This window comes from Polypterus senegalus, chromosome 6 (assembly GCF_016835505.1).
Source record: "Polypterus senegalus isolate Bchr_013 chromosome 6, ASM1683550v1, whole genome shotgun sequence".
In the NCBI taxonomy this organism is placed as follows: domain Eukaryota; kingdom Metazoa; phylum Chordata; class Cladistia; order Polypteriformes; family Polypteridae; genus Polypterus; species Polypterus senegalus.
This window is the reverse complement of record NC_053159.1, coordinates 21423132-21440978: the sequence shown is the minus strand read 5'-3', so window position 1 is coordinate 21440978 and position 17847 is coordinate 21423132. Positions and strand designations below refer to the sequence as shown.

The 17847-nt window shown below is 36.2% G+C and overlaps 1 protein-coding gene across 11 annotated transcripts in view; it reads right to left on the bottom strand.

Annotated features, from left to right (window-relative positions):
* Positions 1–17847, bottom strand: part of samd11 (sterile alpha motif domain containing 11) — a 121065-nt gene that overhangs the window by 73284 nt on the left and 29934 nt on the right. For all 11 annotated transcript variants that reach the window (XM_039755544.1, XM_039755542.1, XM_039755543.1 and 8 more), the window contains exon 3: positions 478–653. In XM_039755544.1, coding sequence (XP_039611478.1) covers positions 478–653 — 176 coding nt within the window. The remainder of the gene's footprint in view (positions 1–477; positions 654–17847) is intronic.

Here is a 17847-nt window from a genome sequence, read left to right as displayed (position 1 = left end):
GCCTTTCGTGCCTTCTGTTATACAGAGCTGGATTTGTATATGTCGTAGCCTTTCACAATCCCATAATTTCTTTGGTTTGCTGTGCTACCGTTGATATGTTGTTAGTATGTTATCTAGTACTGGCACTCGATGTACTTCTTAAACAACTACTGTAGCACTATAGCCAAAACCGCTATTCTCAATTGTTAAGTATCTTTATATTTGTAAGTCGCTTTGCCCGAAGACAACCAATAAGCAAAGTTATAAACCTATTGTATTGACAGAAAGTGAATTTGTAAATAACAAGACTAGCAAAGAATAAAATAAGTACAACAATAAATTAGAAAAAAAGAAAGAAAAGTGGGATTTCAAATTTGTTTTTATATATATAAAAATCATTATCATTTTGTTTTAGGGAAAAGAATAAGTGTTTTGAACCAGCCAGTACACGTCTACCTAGAAAGTTCCATGTCAGCTGACAATCAAAGAACACATTACCTCCTTTTCATTATACTGAAATGAGTATCATCTTCAAGTTTGATTTCAGAGTGGTCATCATTTGCCTTTTCACTTTCTTCACTATCGTCACTACTGAAGAGCGAAGTCAGTTCCTTCTTAGGTATTCGTGTCGGAGGTAAAGGAATTGTTCTCTTTTCTGCTAAGCGCCCACGATTCTGAAAATGCAAAAAAGACAGAAAACGGCAAATGAAAAAATAAGAAAACTACACTACGCTAAATATATCTCCAGTGAAAAATTAAATCTTAACTTTGACCAATGCATATTCAGCAAAACTAGAAAATCCCCCTAAACTGCAGCCAAATGTGGTCTTTCCAAATTAGCAGAACTGTCTAATAACATTTTTGCGATGTGGGTATGTTATTATAATTGGATATGTTATTTATTCAAAAATCATCATCTAAAAGATGGAACAGGTGCAGTAAATTATGGATTATGACCTAAATTCATAAAAGAGCTTCTTATTTGCATGGAACTAGCTAATGTTTACTAATTCATGCAAGTAAAGACTGAGTAGTAAGGTTATTTATGTGAAGTTGTGAAAACTAGTGGATAGAAGAAGAATCGATAAAGTCAAAGTTACACTACTAAAAGATAACAGGGTTAAATAAATGGATAAATTAATCATGTTTATAAACAATGTAAACGCCTTTATACATGAAAGCTGCATTATCATGACTTTTTACTTGAGATAAAAAGAAAACAAATCAGTTGGTTACCCAAAAAAGAACACAAAAATATATTGATATGAAGAAGCCATTTTATTCTCTGATGGAATTCTTTTTTTTCTTTATAACCTGTAAACTGCCAGGACACTATCTTCCTATTGCAGGTGCAAGCAGGAAAAGAAGCAGCACAAAAAATAAATACTTACACTGTCAATACAGCACTACCAAGACAGCCATTTACCCAAAATGACCAACATGGGAACTATAACAACAGACATGATTTATCATCGCGTACCTTTCACTGACAATACCAGAGGTACTATAGAACACTGAACTGCACCAGACAGAGCCACAAAATCACTAATTAAAAAATAAATGGGGTAAGAATCAATTTTAAAATCACATTTACCCTAAAGCACATGGCCTTTGGGATGGGTGACAGAGAAAACCTTTGGGATGTTTTCACTGTACTACATCTGGACCAAAACTAAACTTGACACGTCTCATCATAGACAGAAAAAAACAGTAACATTACATCTTTATGCAAACTATGCTGATATCTTCACTTCTCAATTAAATATCATACAAAGTAAATAGAAAATGTGTCTCTTATCTTTGTATTTAGAGCATAATGTTATCTTAAATTATATTTAAAGTACAATGCACCAAAAGTTTAGATAGAAAGTGTATTTTTTCCTGTTTTCTTATGATACACAAGAGAAAAACTACAATACTAAATTCATCATTCAACATTTTTGTATAAAACACATAATATCCCTTAAACTTTTTATCCTAATGAAGCTACTAGTATTTGCTCATACAAGAAGAATTTAGGCACAGTGGTGCAGTGGTAGTGCTGCTGCCTCGCAGTAAGGAGATCTGGGTTCGCTTCCTGGGTCCTCCCTGCATGGAGTTTGCATGTTGTCTGCGTGGGTTTCGCTCCGGTTTCCTCCCACAGTCCAAAGACATGCAGGTTAGGTGTATTGGCGGTCCTTAATTGTCCCTAGTGTGTGTGTGTGTGTGCCCTGCGGTAGGCTGGCACCCTGACCGGGATTTGTTCCTGCCTTGCACCCTGTGTTGGCTGGGATTGGCTCCAGTAGACCCCAATGACCCTGTGTTAGGATATAGCGGGTTGGATAATGGATGGAGAAGAATTTATCAAGCAAGGCATTTCATAATGCTTTTGAAACAACAGGTTAAAGTAATACAAGGCAAGAATCTTACAAATAAATACGTACATTAAAGCCAAAGATTGATTTAAATAAGCCTACATTAAAATTGCTTAGTTATAGGATTGAATTTTAATGTTGTCACTTAGAATCAATAATTTTATTTTAGCTTGATTTAATTTTGTTCCACAGAAGATTACTTAAATTTCCTTTTCAGATTTCTTGAGACATATCAGCAAAAAAGGTATAGAATGATTGAATAAATTATTAAATGGGTCAGTTTATTCCAATATTATGGTGTACCAGAGCAAATCATCAAAGAGCACACTCACAAAGCATTAACACCCTGGGGACCTTAACCTGAATGTCTTGGTGATGTCAGAGAAAACTCATTTAACCTCGAAAACTTACAGTATTTGGACAATGAAAAAACTCAAAACTCCAAATAGGCGATGTCTGCGCCAAGATGTGACTGCAGAAACCTGGAAGATGCCATGTATTTTTACTTTGCACTAAGACAGTGGTTAACTTAGTGAATTACTCAATATAAAAACATAAAATACATATCCATCCATCCATCCATCATCCAACCCACTATATCCTAACACAGGGTCATGGGGGTCTACTGGAGCCAATCTCAGCCAACACAGGTGTAAGGCAGGAAACAAACCCCAAGCAGTGCGCCAGCCCACCGCAGCAAAAAATACATACTGAAGTAAAAAATAATGATTTGTGAATGTTCTTTAGTACAAAAGTCATCTCATTTTAACTAATTGTTTTATGCTTAGTTCTGTCATTTTAGTTTATCCATTTGCATGTGTCAAAAAACAGTGGTTACATTTATAGAATGTATTTATCACTCAAGCAAATATTTCTGGTCATCTTCTATGTTCTTCAACTTCTCCCAAAACTCTCTTCCATTCTTCAGAACATTTTCTGGTTTTAAATAGCTCTTCTAGTATTTTATAAATTACAAGCAGCCATTGCTCCCTCGCAGCTCTAAAGGTTCAAATATTATTCTTAGAAAAGTTGTCTCGGGTTTGTATGTTCTCCCTGTTACAACAAGGACTCAGGAAGGACAAAGAGTTCAAGCTACAACATTATTGTTAAATGGAACCAAACACTTTCATGGTTTATAAACATACTCTAGGCTGATAGGTCATCCTCCTAAGAAGAAACAAAAAAATTAACATAGTTTCTATTTTTGGCACTTTCAGTATTAGATAACTGGAATCGCTAATTGACCAGGAATGTGTGAAGTTGGTCCAATTCCAGATGGTAAACTATCCCTCGTTAGATTCCTGTACTGTGAAAAAAAATGATGCTAGGACAAAGTTTTTTGTTTCTTTTTGTTAACCCTAGGTTCACAAATACTGTATCTCAAAATTCAAACAACTGACATTATTTGCAATTTCTTTTCTCCCATAAATCCACCCATGCTACTGTATCATTTAAACTCTAAACGTGACAGCTTCCATAAGTAAACAAGATAAAAAACAACATTCTCAAGTCTGTTGCATTCTTTTTAGGGTTGTGAGAAATCAGAGCCTAGCCTGGCTACGATGAGCAGAAGGCAGGAACAAACCTTGATGGGGGCACATGTCCATTATACAGCCTGCACTCAGGCAGCCATACTCATACGGGAAATTAAAATCCACCAATTAATCTAACATGAACACCTCTGGGGTGTGAGAGAAAAAAATTGGTACTCTAGAGATAACCTCCTACAGAGAAGGGTGAAACCTCCTACAGAGAAGGGGTGAATCTTAAAAAATGGGACACTAAACTGCCCCCAAAAAAAAACCCAAAATAATATAGAAAGCATAAATGTGAGTTTGTATTGAAAGAAAATTAACATGTGGTTAAGGCTATTCAGCTTGGACAAATTTAAAAACATAGCATGCTTCAGAGATATAGAGATGATCTGACGATGCGAAGAGGTTAAAAATCTACTTATCTTTGAAGAAGGCACATGGATTAATAAATACCAGACAGTAAATCAGTAAAACTTTTTTAGCAACGGGCTCATAAAAAGTTGCTCACTGAAGACAATTGATTTTTTTTTTTTACTGTACACGTTTTTTACAACTGCTCCTAAATGCAGCCAGTGCTATAAAAGGCTCACAAATAACATCAAAAAGCTGAACGTTCATTTCCCGTGTTGCCGGAAGTGGGCTATGTGTGTGGGGTGCGGAAAGTTGGGTGCGGGAACAGCGACTTTTTTACTGAAATATTTGTCAATGTTTAGATAATGCTTCTGTAATTTAATTTGCACATCATTGTATTTTTAAAAAGTTGTAAGGATGAGGCAAATAAAACAAAATGAAACATGCTATACAATATACACACAGAGAAAGACAATCCTACATATTATTTACTTCTGACCCTTCAAACATACCACCACATAATAACCTCCTTAAATTTTTAAATGGTAATAAGCTTATTGACATTTCTGGGCATAATATTGGAGTACAAAATTTGCATAACTTTGTTCTTTTGCACATTTTAAGCTTTACTTGTTTTGGTTTTTTTTTTAACTAAAACTAGGATACAGAAAGCTTTAATTACCAAAGACTTTAAACAGTGGAGTCCCCAAGCCTGTTGTCTCATCTCTAGACATTATTTACATTCCCCCATGTCAATGCATCAAAATATTATAGCAATAAAATGATGAAATATATGGATGACACCACAATATGTGAGTTGTTTTGGCATAACTGGCAAAGGGCTTGTAGCAAAAAGAAGTTCATCTGACAAAGTCATAACAAGCTATTTATCAAGACAACAGAACTCCAACTAAGGAGTTTTGGAGACAAACAAAAGAAAATGACATCCCAGCAAGAGTACTGCAGATACAACTGGTCCAAACACTCTGAGGTACAGAAATCCCACTATGTGTTTACAACGAATAATGGAACAACTCTGCTGTTATTTTCTGAGATGCTTGAAGAAATGAGGCGTAAGTAAGCTGCTAATGTTTAATTATTATCTTTGCATCTAGCAAATTGCACTGACTAGTGACATCACTATGTGCTATAGCAATACACACACCAGAGACAAAAGTCATTCTGTTGATTTGGTCATCTGCTCAAAAAAAATCATAGGATAAGACATGCCGTCAATTGCCGGGATATATTTTGAATGCAGCCAGAATAACGCCAATACCATATGGCAAGAATACAGACACCTCAAGTAAAAACTGCTCTGTCCTCTGGAGTCTGGCAGAGGCTACCATGGCATCACAACCCAGACTAGCACATTCAAACACAGTTTTTTTACCCCCAAGTGCTAAAAACAGCTGATCCATATTATTAATTAGATATCCATCTCTTAAGTCTCTGTATATCACATACTTTTGTACTGAGTACTGTACATTGCCCTGAAAAAGCACTTGATCCCCAACTGATTTCTTGCATCACTGCATATTAAATTAATTTAGTAATGACATTTTTTCGGTTGCAATAGTACACAAAGAACAGTCTAAGAGGACAGACATCATAGATTCATCTCAGTTTCATTTGCTTGATCTGGAAGATTTAATTTTCAAGTGTGAAAAAGTCAATTTTCTTTGACTAATCTCAAAAATAAAAACAGGCATAATTACAGAGAACTGTTTGAATCCTTCTACAACACTTAAGGAAGTCAACAAAATGAATAAATGGATAGAAGTTTGAATAACACTTAAAATAAATATAAAATATAAATATAAAATCTGTTTTAATTTGGCTTTTACTATCAGAAATAAATTGCAAATGATAAAACTCATAATCGAATGCAATCACAGAAATCTGCAAGAAGACAAAAAAAAAATTATGAACATATATCAGTCTAGGTCATGGGGCTTCATCAAGCTACGATCAGAGCCTCATTGCTCAAAGGAAGACACTTCAGAACAGAAGTCAGTCTTTCCAGAAAAAGCTAAAAAGAATTAACTCTACATGAAACATTTTTTTCCATAAAGTATAAATCATCTACAGATCTGCACACCTTTGTTATCTTGGCTAGGGTCTGTGTTCATGACTAGATCGTCACAAACACACTAAGCATAAATGAGTTCCATGGCAGAATGGTATATCAGAAACCAATTTTCACTAATAAAAACATATGTGCTCTCTTGGAGGTTTCAAAAACATACCTATATGGTCAATCTCATATATTAGGACAATATTATAAGAACAAAAAAGCCCAAGGTGGAATTTTCTGGCCGACACATACTCTTTCATGTCTGGAGAAAAGGCAGAACAGGAATCTTGTACCTATATGAGTAGAATTTTCATGGGTTAAGGATATTTCTGTATCAGAATGTTGTGGATTTGCTATTATTGATGCAACCATGAATTATGTTATGTATCAGAGGATTCTTCAAGATGATATCCAGGTATCCTTCTCTGAACTGAAGCACAGCCAAGAATACTGCCACAAATTAATCGAAAATAGACAAGAAGGTCTACATCATAATGAATAAAGAAAAAAAAGTTTTTTCCAGTGGTTTTTTCAAAGCTGGCACCTAAAACCCACAGAGATGATTTTGAAGGAAACCTACAAATGTCACTGATTTGAAGTGGCAAAGAGGACAATTCATCCACAGTGCTGTCAGAGACTGTTCAGCAACTACAGGAAACATCTGGATGGAGTTATTTCTGTGCAGGGTTGGGTAACAAATCCTAAGGGACCTTTTTTAACACAACTCATTGAGAATTGCTTTATATTTTTAATATTATAAATGCAAGTTTCAAAAATGTAAGCTATTTGTATATGCAAGTTAATTGTTATTATTACTAAATAGCAATTTTGAATGAAGATCTGATAACATTTACTGTTCAATATAGCAGAAATCATACAGGAACAAATACACTTTCATGGCACAAAGTCTCTGTCCTATGTTGATTTGTTGCTCCATAATGCTGTTGCATTTCCTTCTAATTTATTTTATTTCCTTTTCATTTGTATTTAATGATTACCAATATTAATCCCAATTTACAGATTACATATGATAAATACAACTTAAATCTATTCAAATTTTAAATTTAAATTATAAAATGTTTTCAGAATCATTAGTTTAAATACCTAAGTATAAAAGATGTGGGGTTTCACAATATTCAATAAGCAGATTAGAGATATATCCTACAGAAAGTTAATTAGACTGTAAGCTGCATACAGTACATAAAATATGTAACCTTGATAACTTTTAAAATATATCTTGATAACAACTGAGTTACTAGCTTGCAAAACAAGCTCAATAGACTGAATATTCTCCTCTTGTTTGAAAAGTGTTATTTTGTTATTAAGTTCCAACTTTAAATATGTTCACAATCTGAATCTGTCTCAGTAACATAATTATCACATTCCACTCCATTTTTTTAATAAACCTGTACAATTTCAGATATAAATGAATTTTCCCAGATTGATGTATCTGCCAGAAATGTTCAATAATTCAAGATAGTACCTATACAGAGTTTACAGCAATTTTAGCTCCTCACACTTAATGCACACTTACCATTGGTTAAGGATTTCTAAAATCAAATACATTCACTTGGTTTCTGATTTCCCAGTCTATCCCTTCTTTGTTCATGACAGTGAACCTTGTATTAAACTTCAATAGCCTCCACACCCACCAGAGCCACTGTCAAACAATCTAGAAAACACTGCCACTCCGCAATCAGACTTTAAGGCTGTGAAGCACATTCAAGAATAATGTTAAACAAATGTGGCAAAGAGTCTGTCAAGCATATTTCTACTGTATAGCTTTCATTTGCAATAAATGAGAAAAGAGAATCCAAAAAAAAAACATGTAGCATCTATTTTATTGAATAGTTTTAGACAACAAAAAGATGCACAATTGTAGCCATCTTCTTTTAAGGCAGGGGAAAAATTATTTTACAATAAACTCAGCAAGGACTGACAATGAACCTGAAGGAAAGAGTTTTCAACTGGTTCAAAGAACAAAAAAAGAAAACCTTTTCCATATGTGAAAGCAATCCCCATTCAAATACCCCTTTTTGGGGGTATCTTTCTGGAAGTACAATTCAATAATTACAGGGTGAAAAATGTACACTTCCGAGACTCAAAGGCTGTGCTGAAAGGCTATAACACAGGCCCTATCTCAGAAGTTTAATTTTTGGATATTTACATTGGTCCTATCATAAAATGACTATAAATATTCAAGATAAATGTGAAGGACCATATCCAAAAGGAGACTATACACTCTTCATTAATGCTACAAAATCGTTCACTAATTAGGAGATTTAACACCAAAAAAAGAAAAATGTCATCATTCTTGTAACATGTCCATGAAACATAATCTATCTGATTATGTTAATTGTTTTATAATTTGATTTTTTGCATTTGCAATGATAGGAAATAAATAAAAAGTAGCTAAATTTATTTAATCTGTTAAAACGACATGTACTACAACTGTATTGTTAAGGCAGCCGAATTATGAATAGAAATAATCAAATTTAACTATTATAATTTCATGATTTATCATTAGAATAATATATTTTATATGCTCACTTTTCTAAACTTTTTATTAGCTGAATTGATATGAAACTGTGTTGTATTAAACAAAGTACAGTATAGGCATATAATAAAATAACTAATAAGTGCTGCATATTCAGTATGCTATATCTTAATAAAAAAAACTTTAACAGGTGACTACATAATGTAAGCAGAAAAACCAATACAGAAAAAAATAACTTAAGATTAAAAATTAAAAAGGTAAAAGATTTCATCTTTGCCTAATAAAGTGTCAGCAGCAGAAACATACTTCTATACTTATATTTTTTTAATTTATACTTTTAACACAAACACAGTTTATCATTTTTTCAAATAAAGCACTATGCTTTTAAAAAGGATTTTTTTGTTGCTTATGTTCTGGAAATATAAAACTTACAACTTTTATGATTATCACCAGGTGGTGATTTTCACAAAAACATATACAAGTTTCTGCTCTATCTTCACCTTTTTAATGATTTGTTATTCCAGGGCCACTTACCTACATATTCATTATCTTTCTTACATAAGCTCTGTAGTATAAATGTCCACCTCTTAGACAATTTAAAAATTCCATGGTGACAAGCACGGTGGCCCAATAACCAAAGAGTGTATGTTTTATCCCCATCAGTAAGCTACTGTGATTCTAAGCAAGAAGCAAAACTTGTGTGTGCTCCTGTTTTAGAACTATGAGAACTACAGCATAGTACATTAATGATTTGTAAGGTCTCTTTGAATACAACAAAGAGTTAATAAGTAAGTAATGAAGATGCTGTGGCAGATGTGCAGTAAAGTAAAAAACTACACCATTAATAACCCGGAAGTGGTTTTGCACATAGTCATAAGGTGTTAATATTTACTACAGTAAAGTCAACTTGCATACCTTTGCAAACATGTTGCCATAATATAAACAAACTGAAAATGGAACGTATAACTTGAATGCAGTTTTGTTCACTTTTCTAATTTTATATACAGTATTGGACCAAAACAAACATAAATTAGATGTAATGTAATTATTTTAATAATATGAGACATGAAAAAGCAAATATAATCAAGGAATAGGAGTTACCACATGTCTCCTTGCACAAGTCGTGACAAATTAATTCCTAGAACAACCATGTAAGTGTCACCAATGCTACAAATTGCTACGGAAATGCTGGACCTGTTAAAAGTGGTGTATGGTGGGGATGCTATGAAAAACTCAAATGTCTTTGAGTGGCCTAAAAGGTTCAAGGAGGAGGTGAGAAAATGTGAATGATGATGCATAACAATGTCCCAAGCCATGATGTGCTCAGTGTTTGCCACTTACTGGCTGAGAAATCAATTACCATCTAACTTGTAATTTCTGTCTCTTCCCAAAAATAAAAACTGTCATGAAAGGATGAAGATTTTCAGACATTTCTGACATGCATCATAATGTGACAAAGGAACTCAAGGGTATTCCAGAAACAGGCTTCCCTGTATGTTTCAATAATGGCAATGTTGTCTAACTAAATTCATTGCTCTAGAAGGAGATTACTTCGAAGGTGACAGTAGCCGCTAGTGCACAGATATGCACACATTCTTTTCAACAGGTTCATTCCAGGAATTAAATTGTTACATCTCATATTTTTCTAAACACAACAAAAATGCCATTAGTATCCCAACATACTGTATATCAAACCACTATGTTTATATGCCAAAGGAAATTATGACCAAGTTCATTTATTATTTCATAAAAATTGTAGATGTGCCATAAAAATTCAACCTCCAGTTGATCTTACAATCAGCACTGTCTTTCTTGGGAACAGCAAATTAGGGGATGAAATGCTTTTTGAAAATCCTAACAGGGTCATGTAGCAGCTCATTTGGCATTCACAGTTCCTATGAAAAGAACCTCACCCTGAAATATGATATACACAAAAAGTATTGTACATTCTTTGAAGCCAAAGCATCAAAAATAACAAAGGAACCTCAGTTTTGTGGTGTTTGTAGCATTTTTCTATTATTTTTTATAAATACCATGGACTTGTTTAATTGCAAATGTTACAGATGACCTGAAAGCTACTGTAAAGCACTTAAGGCAAAAACCAATTGAAAATGCATAGTTTTCTAAGATATTTTAAACTGCTCACAATAATTGTCATGATCAATCATTGTTAAACATTTCTATCAACTTATAACAAGATTGAGCAATTTTAACTGACCTTGATCTTAATAGCTCTTTGGAGCAAAAAAGTAAACAGAAGCTCAACGTGTGCAGTTTATCTCCATCAGAAAATGACAACAGAAACATGGAGCTCTAGGGGACAGACAGGACTGCATTTACGAATTCAAGTTCTGATCCTCTGTATTCCACAACTGGTCATCAGTGAAGATATTTCTTTTCAGTGTGCAAAAAGAAGAATTTATAATTACAGTACTTTAAATTTGTAACATTTGTTTGTGTTATTTCATCTTACCATATGGCATAAGTGGTGGTGTTTCTCCTACAAAGTTTTGAAATTACAATACGTAGACAGTGTTTGGTGAATGTAACTACATTAACATTACAGGTTTGGTTGATGTCCCAACTCTTAACATGAATTGTATTATCTTGCCAGAACAATTACACTACATTTGAAATTTGAAACGCTAATTGTATAATCAACAATGTACATTTAGTGTTTTGCTTTGTTTCATTCAACATATACTCACTGGCTGTGGTGGGTGTCGCCCTGTCTGTATGTTGTTTGTGAATATATTTTAGTGTCCTATATGAATGTACAGTATATCTAACACAATTGCTCTTTTCTAAATGTACTGTAGAATAAGAGAAGAAAATAAGACCAACTGTTAAACAATGACATCAGTTAGAGGTAAAATGATTACCTTATTGTAAAACTGGTTAAAACAAAAACCTGCAGCCACTGGGGTCCCCCAGGATCAGGACTGGAAACAACTGCTCTAAAGTTCGTAGAGAATGGTATGAGAAACAAAAACATCCAATGTGCAATACTTCTGGGTGAAAACACCTGGCTAATGAAAGCAGTAAGAGGAGAATGGCCACAAATGGTTAAATAACAGATCTTTACAGCAGTTTTATGCACAATAGCATTTATGGATGCATAAAAGGTCCAGACCATGAAGAAGATCGGCTGCAGCAGTAGAAGGCCATATGGGATTCCATTCTTGTCAGCTAAGAACAGAAGCAGAAGACTACAGGGAACATACAATCACCAAGATAGGTGAATTTAAGAAGACTTCTGCCATTAGCACAAGCTGGAGAGTTGGTATAATAATCGATGGGATGTTTACTTGCCACACATAAGACCTTTTGATAACAGATGAGCGTAATTTGAATGTCACTGCACACCTAACAATTATTTCTGATCAAGTACATCTTTTTATGGTCACAGACTTCCACCAGGATAGTGCACCCCATTACCAAGCATACACCATCCCAAGCTGGTTTCACAAACATGACAGTAATTTCAGTTTACTCCAATGGTCTGCATAGTCCCCAGATATCAGTTCAACAAATCACCTTACAGATCAGGCATAAAGGGAGGGAATGGGTCCAGCACTTTGATGTTCTGAAGGTAAAAATGTGTTCTATTCAGCACTAAAAAGTGTACCTAAAATAATAGCCTCTGAGAATATACTACTTCAGAAATCATATACTGTATTTTTACTGAAACCACTCAAAAAATTTAAATATTTTTATAATATTTGTCAGTGAGTGTGCCATGTTAACACACTGCTCTCAGCCAGCAGTCAACCTAAACTGACTGAACACTGACTTTATTTTAAAGGAACATTGCTTAAGTATTCAAAGTTTGCTGTAAAGCTGATTCATGGCTATTTAATGTAAAGGACATAGTAGTTTATTTTGCTCTGAAATAAATAGTGCATGCCAAACCTGACAGTTCCTGCTGTCCAATACGAAAATAACTACTTTAATGTTTCACTGGTTCAAAAGATATTGTGTGCACTGACAAGACAGTAAGATACTGAACATACCAGCTTATTTTAGAAAGAAAACATTAAAATATATTTTATACATTTCTGCAAAAACAACAGACTGACATTAGGGATCAAACATATGACTACACAGATGCATCTACCCAATGTACAGATACTTTATCTTATGTGAAAAGCAAAAAATAAATAAAAGAAAAAACATACGTATACAATATGTCATGATAAAAAGAGTTAAAAGATATAGGGTGAGCATATACTCAGAAGCAGGTGCTGCCCTTCTTCCAGAAAAGTTAAGGGTTGGATGGCCAGCATTTGCCTTTGTGGTTTACAAATTCAAAAGAACTCAGCCCAACCACATGGAGACTGACGCACAAATGATGGAGGCCCCCCACCCCCCCTCCCGCGCTTCCGGCAACAATGCAACCACAAGGACACACTCCAAAACAGAAAATTAAAACCAGAACTAGCCACCCCACCCACACATGGATAGCTCACTTTTATTACCCTTGGGGGTTGGTATAACTGAACATTCACTATTAATTAGCGTACAGACAAAGCATGTGGAAAGCATGGAAAAAATATGCCTTGTTTTTCTATGTTGCTACAAATAAATCCTCCTGCTTTGAACTTTTAAATTAGTAATTAGGTGAGTAGGGTGTTGCAGCATGGTATAGTATACACACTATAGTCATATTTACACAAATCTAGCAGAAAACATCTAGAATAACTGACTGCTGTTAGTGCCAAATTGTTCAATATACAGTATCCAATATAAACACTTTCTCCTATATTAAGATTGTCTGCTGAAGATTCACCAGACATACTCTTGCCTTTTGATCACTAACAAAAAAGGAAGACCTTCAGGGGTTAATGAACCAGATCAAATGATGTTCATCCTAACCAATGTGTCCTCTTCAACTCAAGGGACTTACTGGAGCCAAACCATCTTTACCAATTAAGACCAAAACCAGGAACATGTGAAGAAGTTAAACACTGTGACTTCTTCAGAATCTATATATATAATTCACTAAGGCAAGACACCCATGGAAAGCACGCCGGAAGGGGCGTGGATTCACTAAGCCGCTGAGAAGTGAGACACCTATGGCGCACGCAGGGAGGAGCCACGGCCACCAACTCCAAGACCATTGGATACGACGACAACTCGCAGAGCCACGCCCACCAACTCGGACGCGACGACAGAGAAAAAACAGCGTCATTTATATTCGTCTGTCGTAGAGGCCACATGCACCTCTGACCCACGCTGAATATTCATATAAGCATGTTTCTCGCGGAGGTGAATCGCCATATGCAGCGTGTAAAACGGTTTGCGAGGGGTATCCCATGGGATCCTTAAAACATTCCTTTACAACTGAGGTTAAAACACAATGAAGTAAGCAGCCTTTAAAAACCGAGTTTTCGGTTACGATGCACGACCGCGTGGACCATAGCAAACTGTTTTACACGCTACATACAGCAATTTGCTTCCGCAACAAACATGCATCTTCTTAGATGCTCCTGCACTTTGTACACACCCCCCTCCCACCTCGCTACTACCAGGGTCGGCTGTCTTGGTGGATTATATATAGAAAGGCAGCCAAAACCGCACAGAGCAATGAAAAGTCTACGTGAGTCACAGGTGCATCTGGACCATGCAAAGATGACAACGCCTCGAGTGACGAGTTAGAGGTGGGCACATGAGCAGGCACTGCATACTGAACGATAAATCAGCACACTAGCATGACGGAGGGAGCGGAATGGACGTCCTTCTCCTCTCCTCCCATTCCGCGCCATATGCAGCGTGTAAAACGGTTTGTGAGGGGTATCCCATGGGATCCTTAAAACATTCCTTTACAACTGAGGTTAAAACACAATGAAGTGAGCAGTCTTTAAAAACCAGCATCTTCTTAGATGCTCCTGCACTTTGTTCCCACCTCGCTATTACTTGGTGGATTATATATAGAAAGGCAGCCAAAACTGCACAGAGCGTCTACGTGAGTCACCATGGCAAACTGTTTTACGATAAATCGCTACATACAGCAATTCTCATCCACGACAAACATGAGCAGTCTTTCTTCTTAGATGCTCCTGCACTTTGTACATGCTCCTGCACTTTGTACATACCGCCCTCCCACCTCGCTACCACCGTGGTCGGGTGTCTTGGTGGATTATATATAGAAAGGCAGCCAAAACCGCACAGAGCAATGAAAAGTCAACGTGAGTCACAGGTGCATCTGGACTGTGCAAAGACGACGACTCGAGTGACGAGTTGGAAGTGGGCACATGAGCAGGCAGTGCATACTGAACGAGAAATCAGCACACTAGCATGACGGAGGGAGCAGAATTGACGTCCTTCTCCTCTCCTCCCGTTCCACACTCCCGAGCGGCGCGGACGGATCGTATGTTGGTTTGTTCCGTGCATTGTTACAATTTTGCTTTTCTTGCTGATTTATTACATTACCGATTTTTCAAATGTTAATTTTCTCCCTGTGCTTAAAAATCATTAAAAAACCGGCCTGATTATAGCCGCGGGTTGGCTAGTATTTACATAACTCTTGATTTTATGAACCAGGGTATTGTTAGGATTTTACACATCCCCCACCCCAAACATTGTTATTAAAACTACTGTACTAGCATACACCTACCATAAGTGAAATGTGCTCTTTTAAACTGTACAGAATTGCACACCTCAAATCACAGTTACTTTGTAGATTAAAGGTAACATAATTATGAATGTGAAATCCTACAAGTATTAGTTAAACAGCTAGGAACCGATCGCTTTCTGGACTAACCAGTATTAAGGCTGATTTTGTTTTAATTTGGTAGATGCACCAAAATTTTGCATGGAAAAAGGGTGTTTAATTTTAATACTTGCAGAAAGTAATGCTCAGTATTTTCAGTCATATCAACATTTTACATGCATGTCAGCATGTTACATTTTAGGGCTGCATATTTACTGCCAATGTTATCTCACAGCTTCAGAGTTGTGGGTCTATGTGGAAGCTGTATATTCTGAATAATGTGTGTATATATATATATATATATATATATATATATATATATATATATATATATATATATATATATACTGCTCAAAAGAATTAAAGGAACACTTTTAATCAGAGTATAGCATAAAGTCAATGAAACTTATGGGATATTAATCTGGTCAGTTAAGTAGCAGAGGGGTTGTTAATCAGTTTCAGCTGCTGTGGTGTTAATGAAATTAACAACAGATGCACTAGAGGGCAACAATGAGATGACCCCAAAACAGGAATGGTTTAACAGGTGGAGGCCACTGACATTTTTCCCTCCTCATCTTTTCTGACTGTTTCTTCACTAGTTTTGCATTTGGCTACAGTCAGTGTCACTACTGGTAGCATGAGGCGATACCTGGACCCTACAGAGGTTGCACAGGTAGTCCAACTTCTCCAGGATGGCACATCAATACGTGTCATTGCCAGAAGGTTTGCTGTGTCTCCCTGCACAGTCTCAAGGGCATGGAGGAGATTCTAGGAGACAAGCAGTTACTCTAGGAGAGCTGGAGAGGGCCATAGAAGGTCCATAACCCATCAGCAGGACCAGTATCTGCTCCTTTGGGCAAGGAGGAACAGGATGAGCACTGCCAGAGCCCTACAAAATGACCTCCAGCAGGCCACTGGTGTGAATGTCTCTGACCAAACAACCAGAAAGACTTCATGAGGGTGACCCAAGGGCCCCATGTCCTCTAATGGGCCCTGAGCTCACTGCCCAGCAGCATGCAGCTCGATTGGCATTCGCCATAGAATACCAGAATTGGCAGATGCACCACTGGTGCCCTGTGCTTTTACAGATGAGAGCAGGTTCACCCTGAGCACGTGACAGAAGTGAAAGGGTCTGGAGAAGCCATGGAGAACATTATGCTGCCTGTAACATCATTCAGCATGAGCAGTTTGGTGGTGGGTTAATGATTGTCTGGGGAGGCATATCCATGGAGGGTCACACAGACCGCTACAGGCTTGACAAAGGCACCTTGGCTGCCATTAGGTATCAGGATGAAATCCTTGGACCCATTGTCAGACCCTATGCTGGTACAGTGGCTCCTGGTGCACGACAATTCCTGGCCTCATGTGGTGAGAGTATGCAGGCAGTTCCTGGAGGATGAAGGAATTGATACCATTGACTGGCCACCACACTTTCCTGACCTAAATCCAATAGAACACCTCTGGGACATTATGTTTTGGTCCATCCAATGCCACCAGGTTGCACCTCAGACTGTCCAGGAGCTCAGTGATGCCCTGGTCCAGATCTGGGAGGAGATCCCCACAACACCATCTGTCATCTCATTAGAAGCATGCACCGATGTTGTCAGGCATGTATACAAGAACACAGGGGCCATACAAAGTGCTGCGTACAATTTTGAGTTGCTGCAATTAAATTTTGGCAAAATGGACTAGCCTGCCACATAATTTTTCACTCTGATTTTTGGGGGTCTTTGAATTCAGGGCTCTGTAGGTTGATCATTTTCATTTCCATCAAGCGATGTGGCATCCTTTCGTTCCTAACACATTACCCAGTCTATATCAGTATAGATATCCAGGAGGATTTCTTTTTCCCATTGAGATCTGATGTGTTTTCAAAGTGTTCCTTTAATTTTTGAGCAGTTTATATATATATATATATATATATATATATATATATATATATATATATATATATATATATATATATATATATATATGCCCTTTGGTGGGCTAGTGGACCATCAAGCACTGATTATTGGTTTGCACCCCACATACATAGTCAAGAGAAATGCTTGTACTTCGTATCTAGTACTGAGAATAAACATGTTCAGAAACGAATGGATACATTATAATAATAGAATAAGCTACATCTTAGGTGAAAATCTTCTGTCACCTAAGCCTACTAAATTAAGGCAGCAAAGCTACAGAATTCTAAAATTCATCTTCTCAAAAAATCAGTTTCTGAGGAAATTTTAACTAATCATTACTTTACTGGACTAAAATAATCTACCCATCCTCTAAAATAATATATTTTTAAAATTATAACTAATGTGTTCTTCAATGTTTAAACACTTTCACATTAT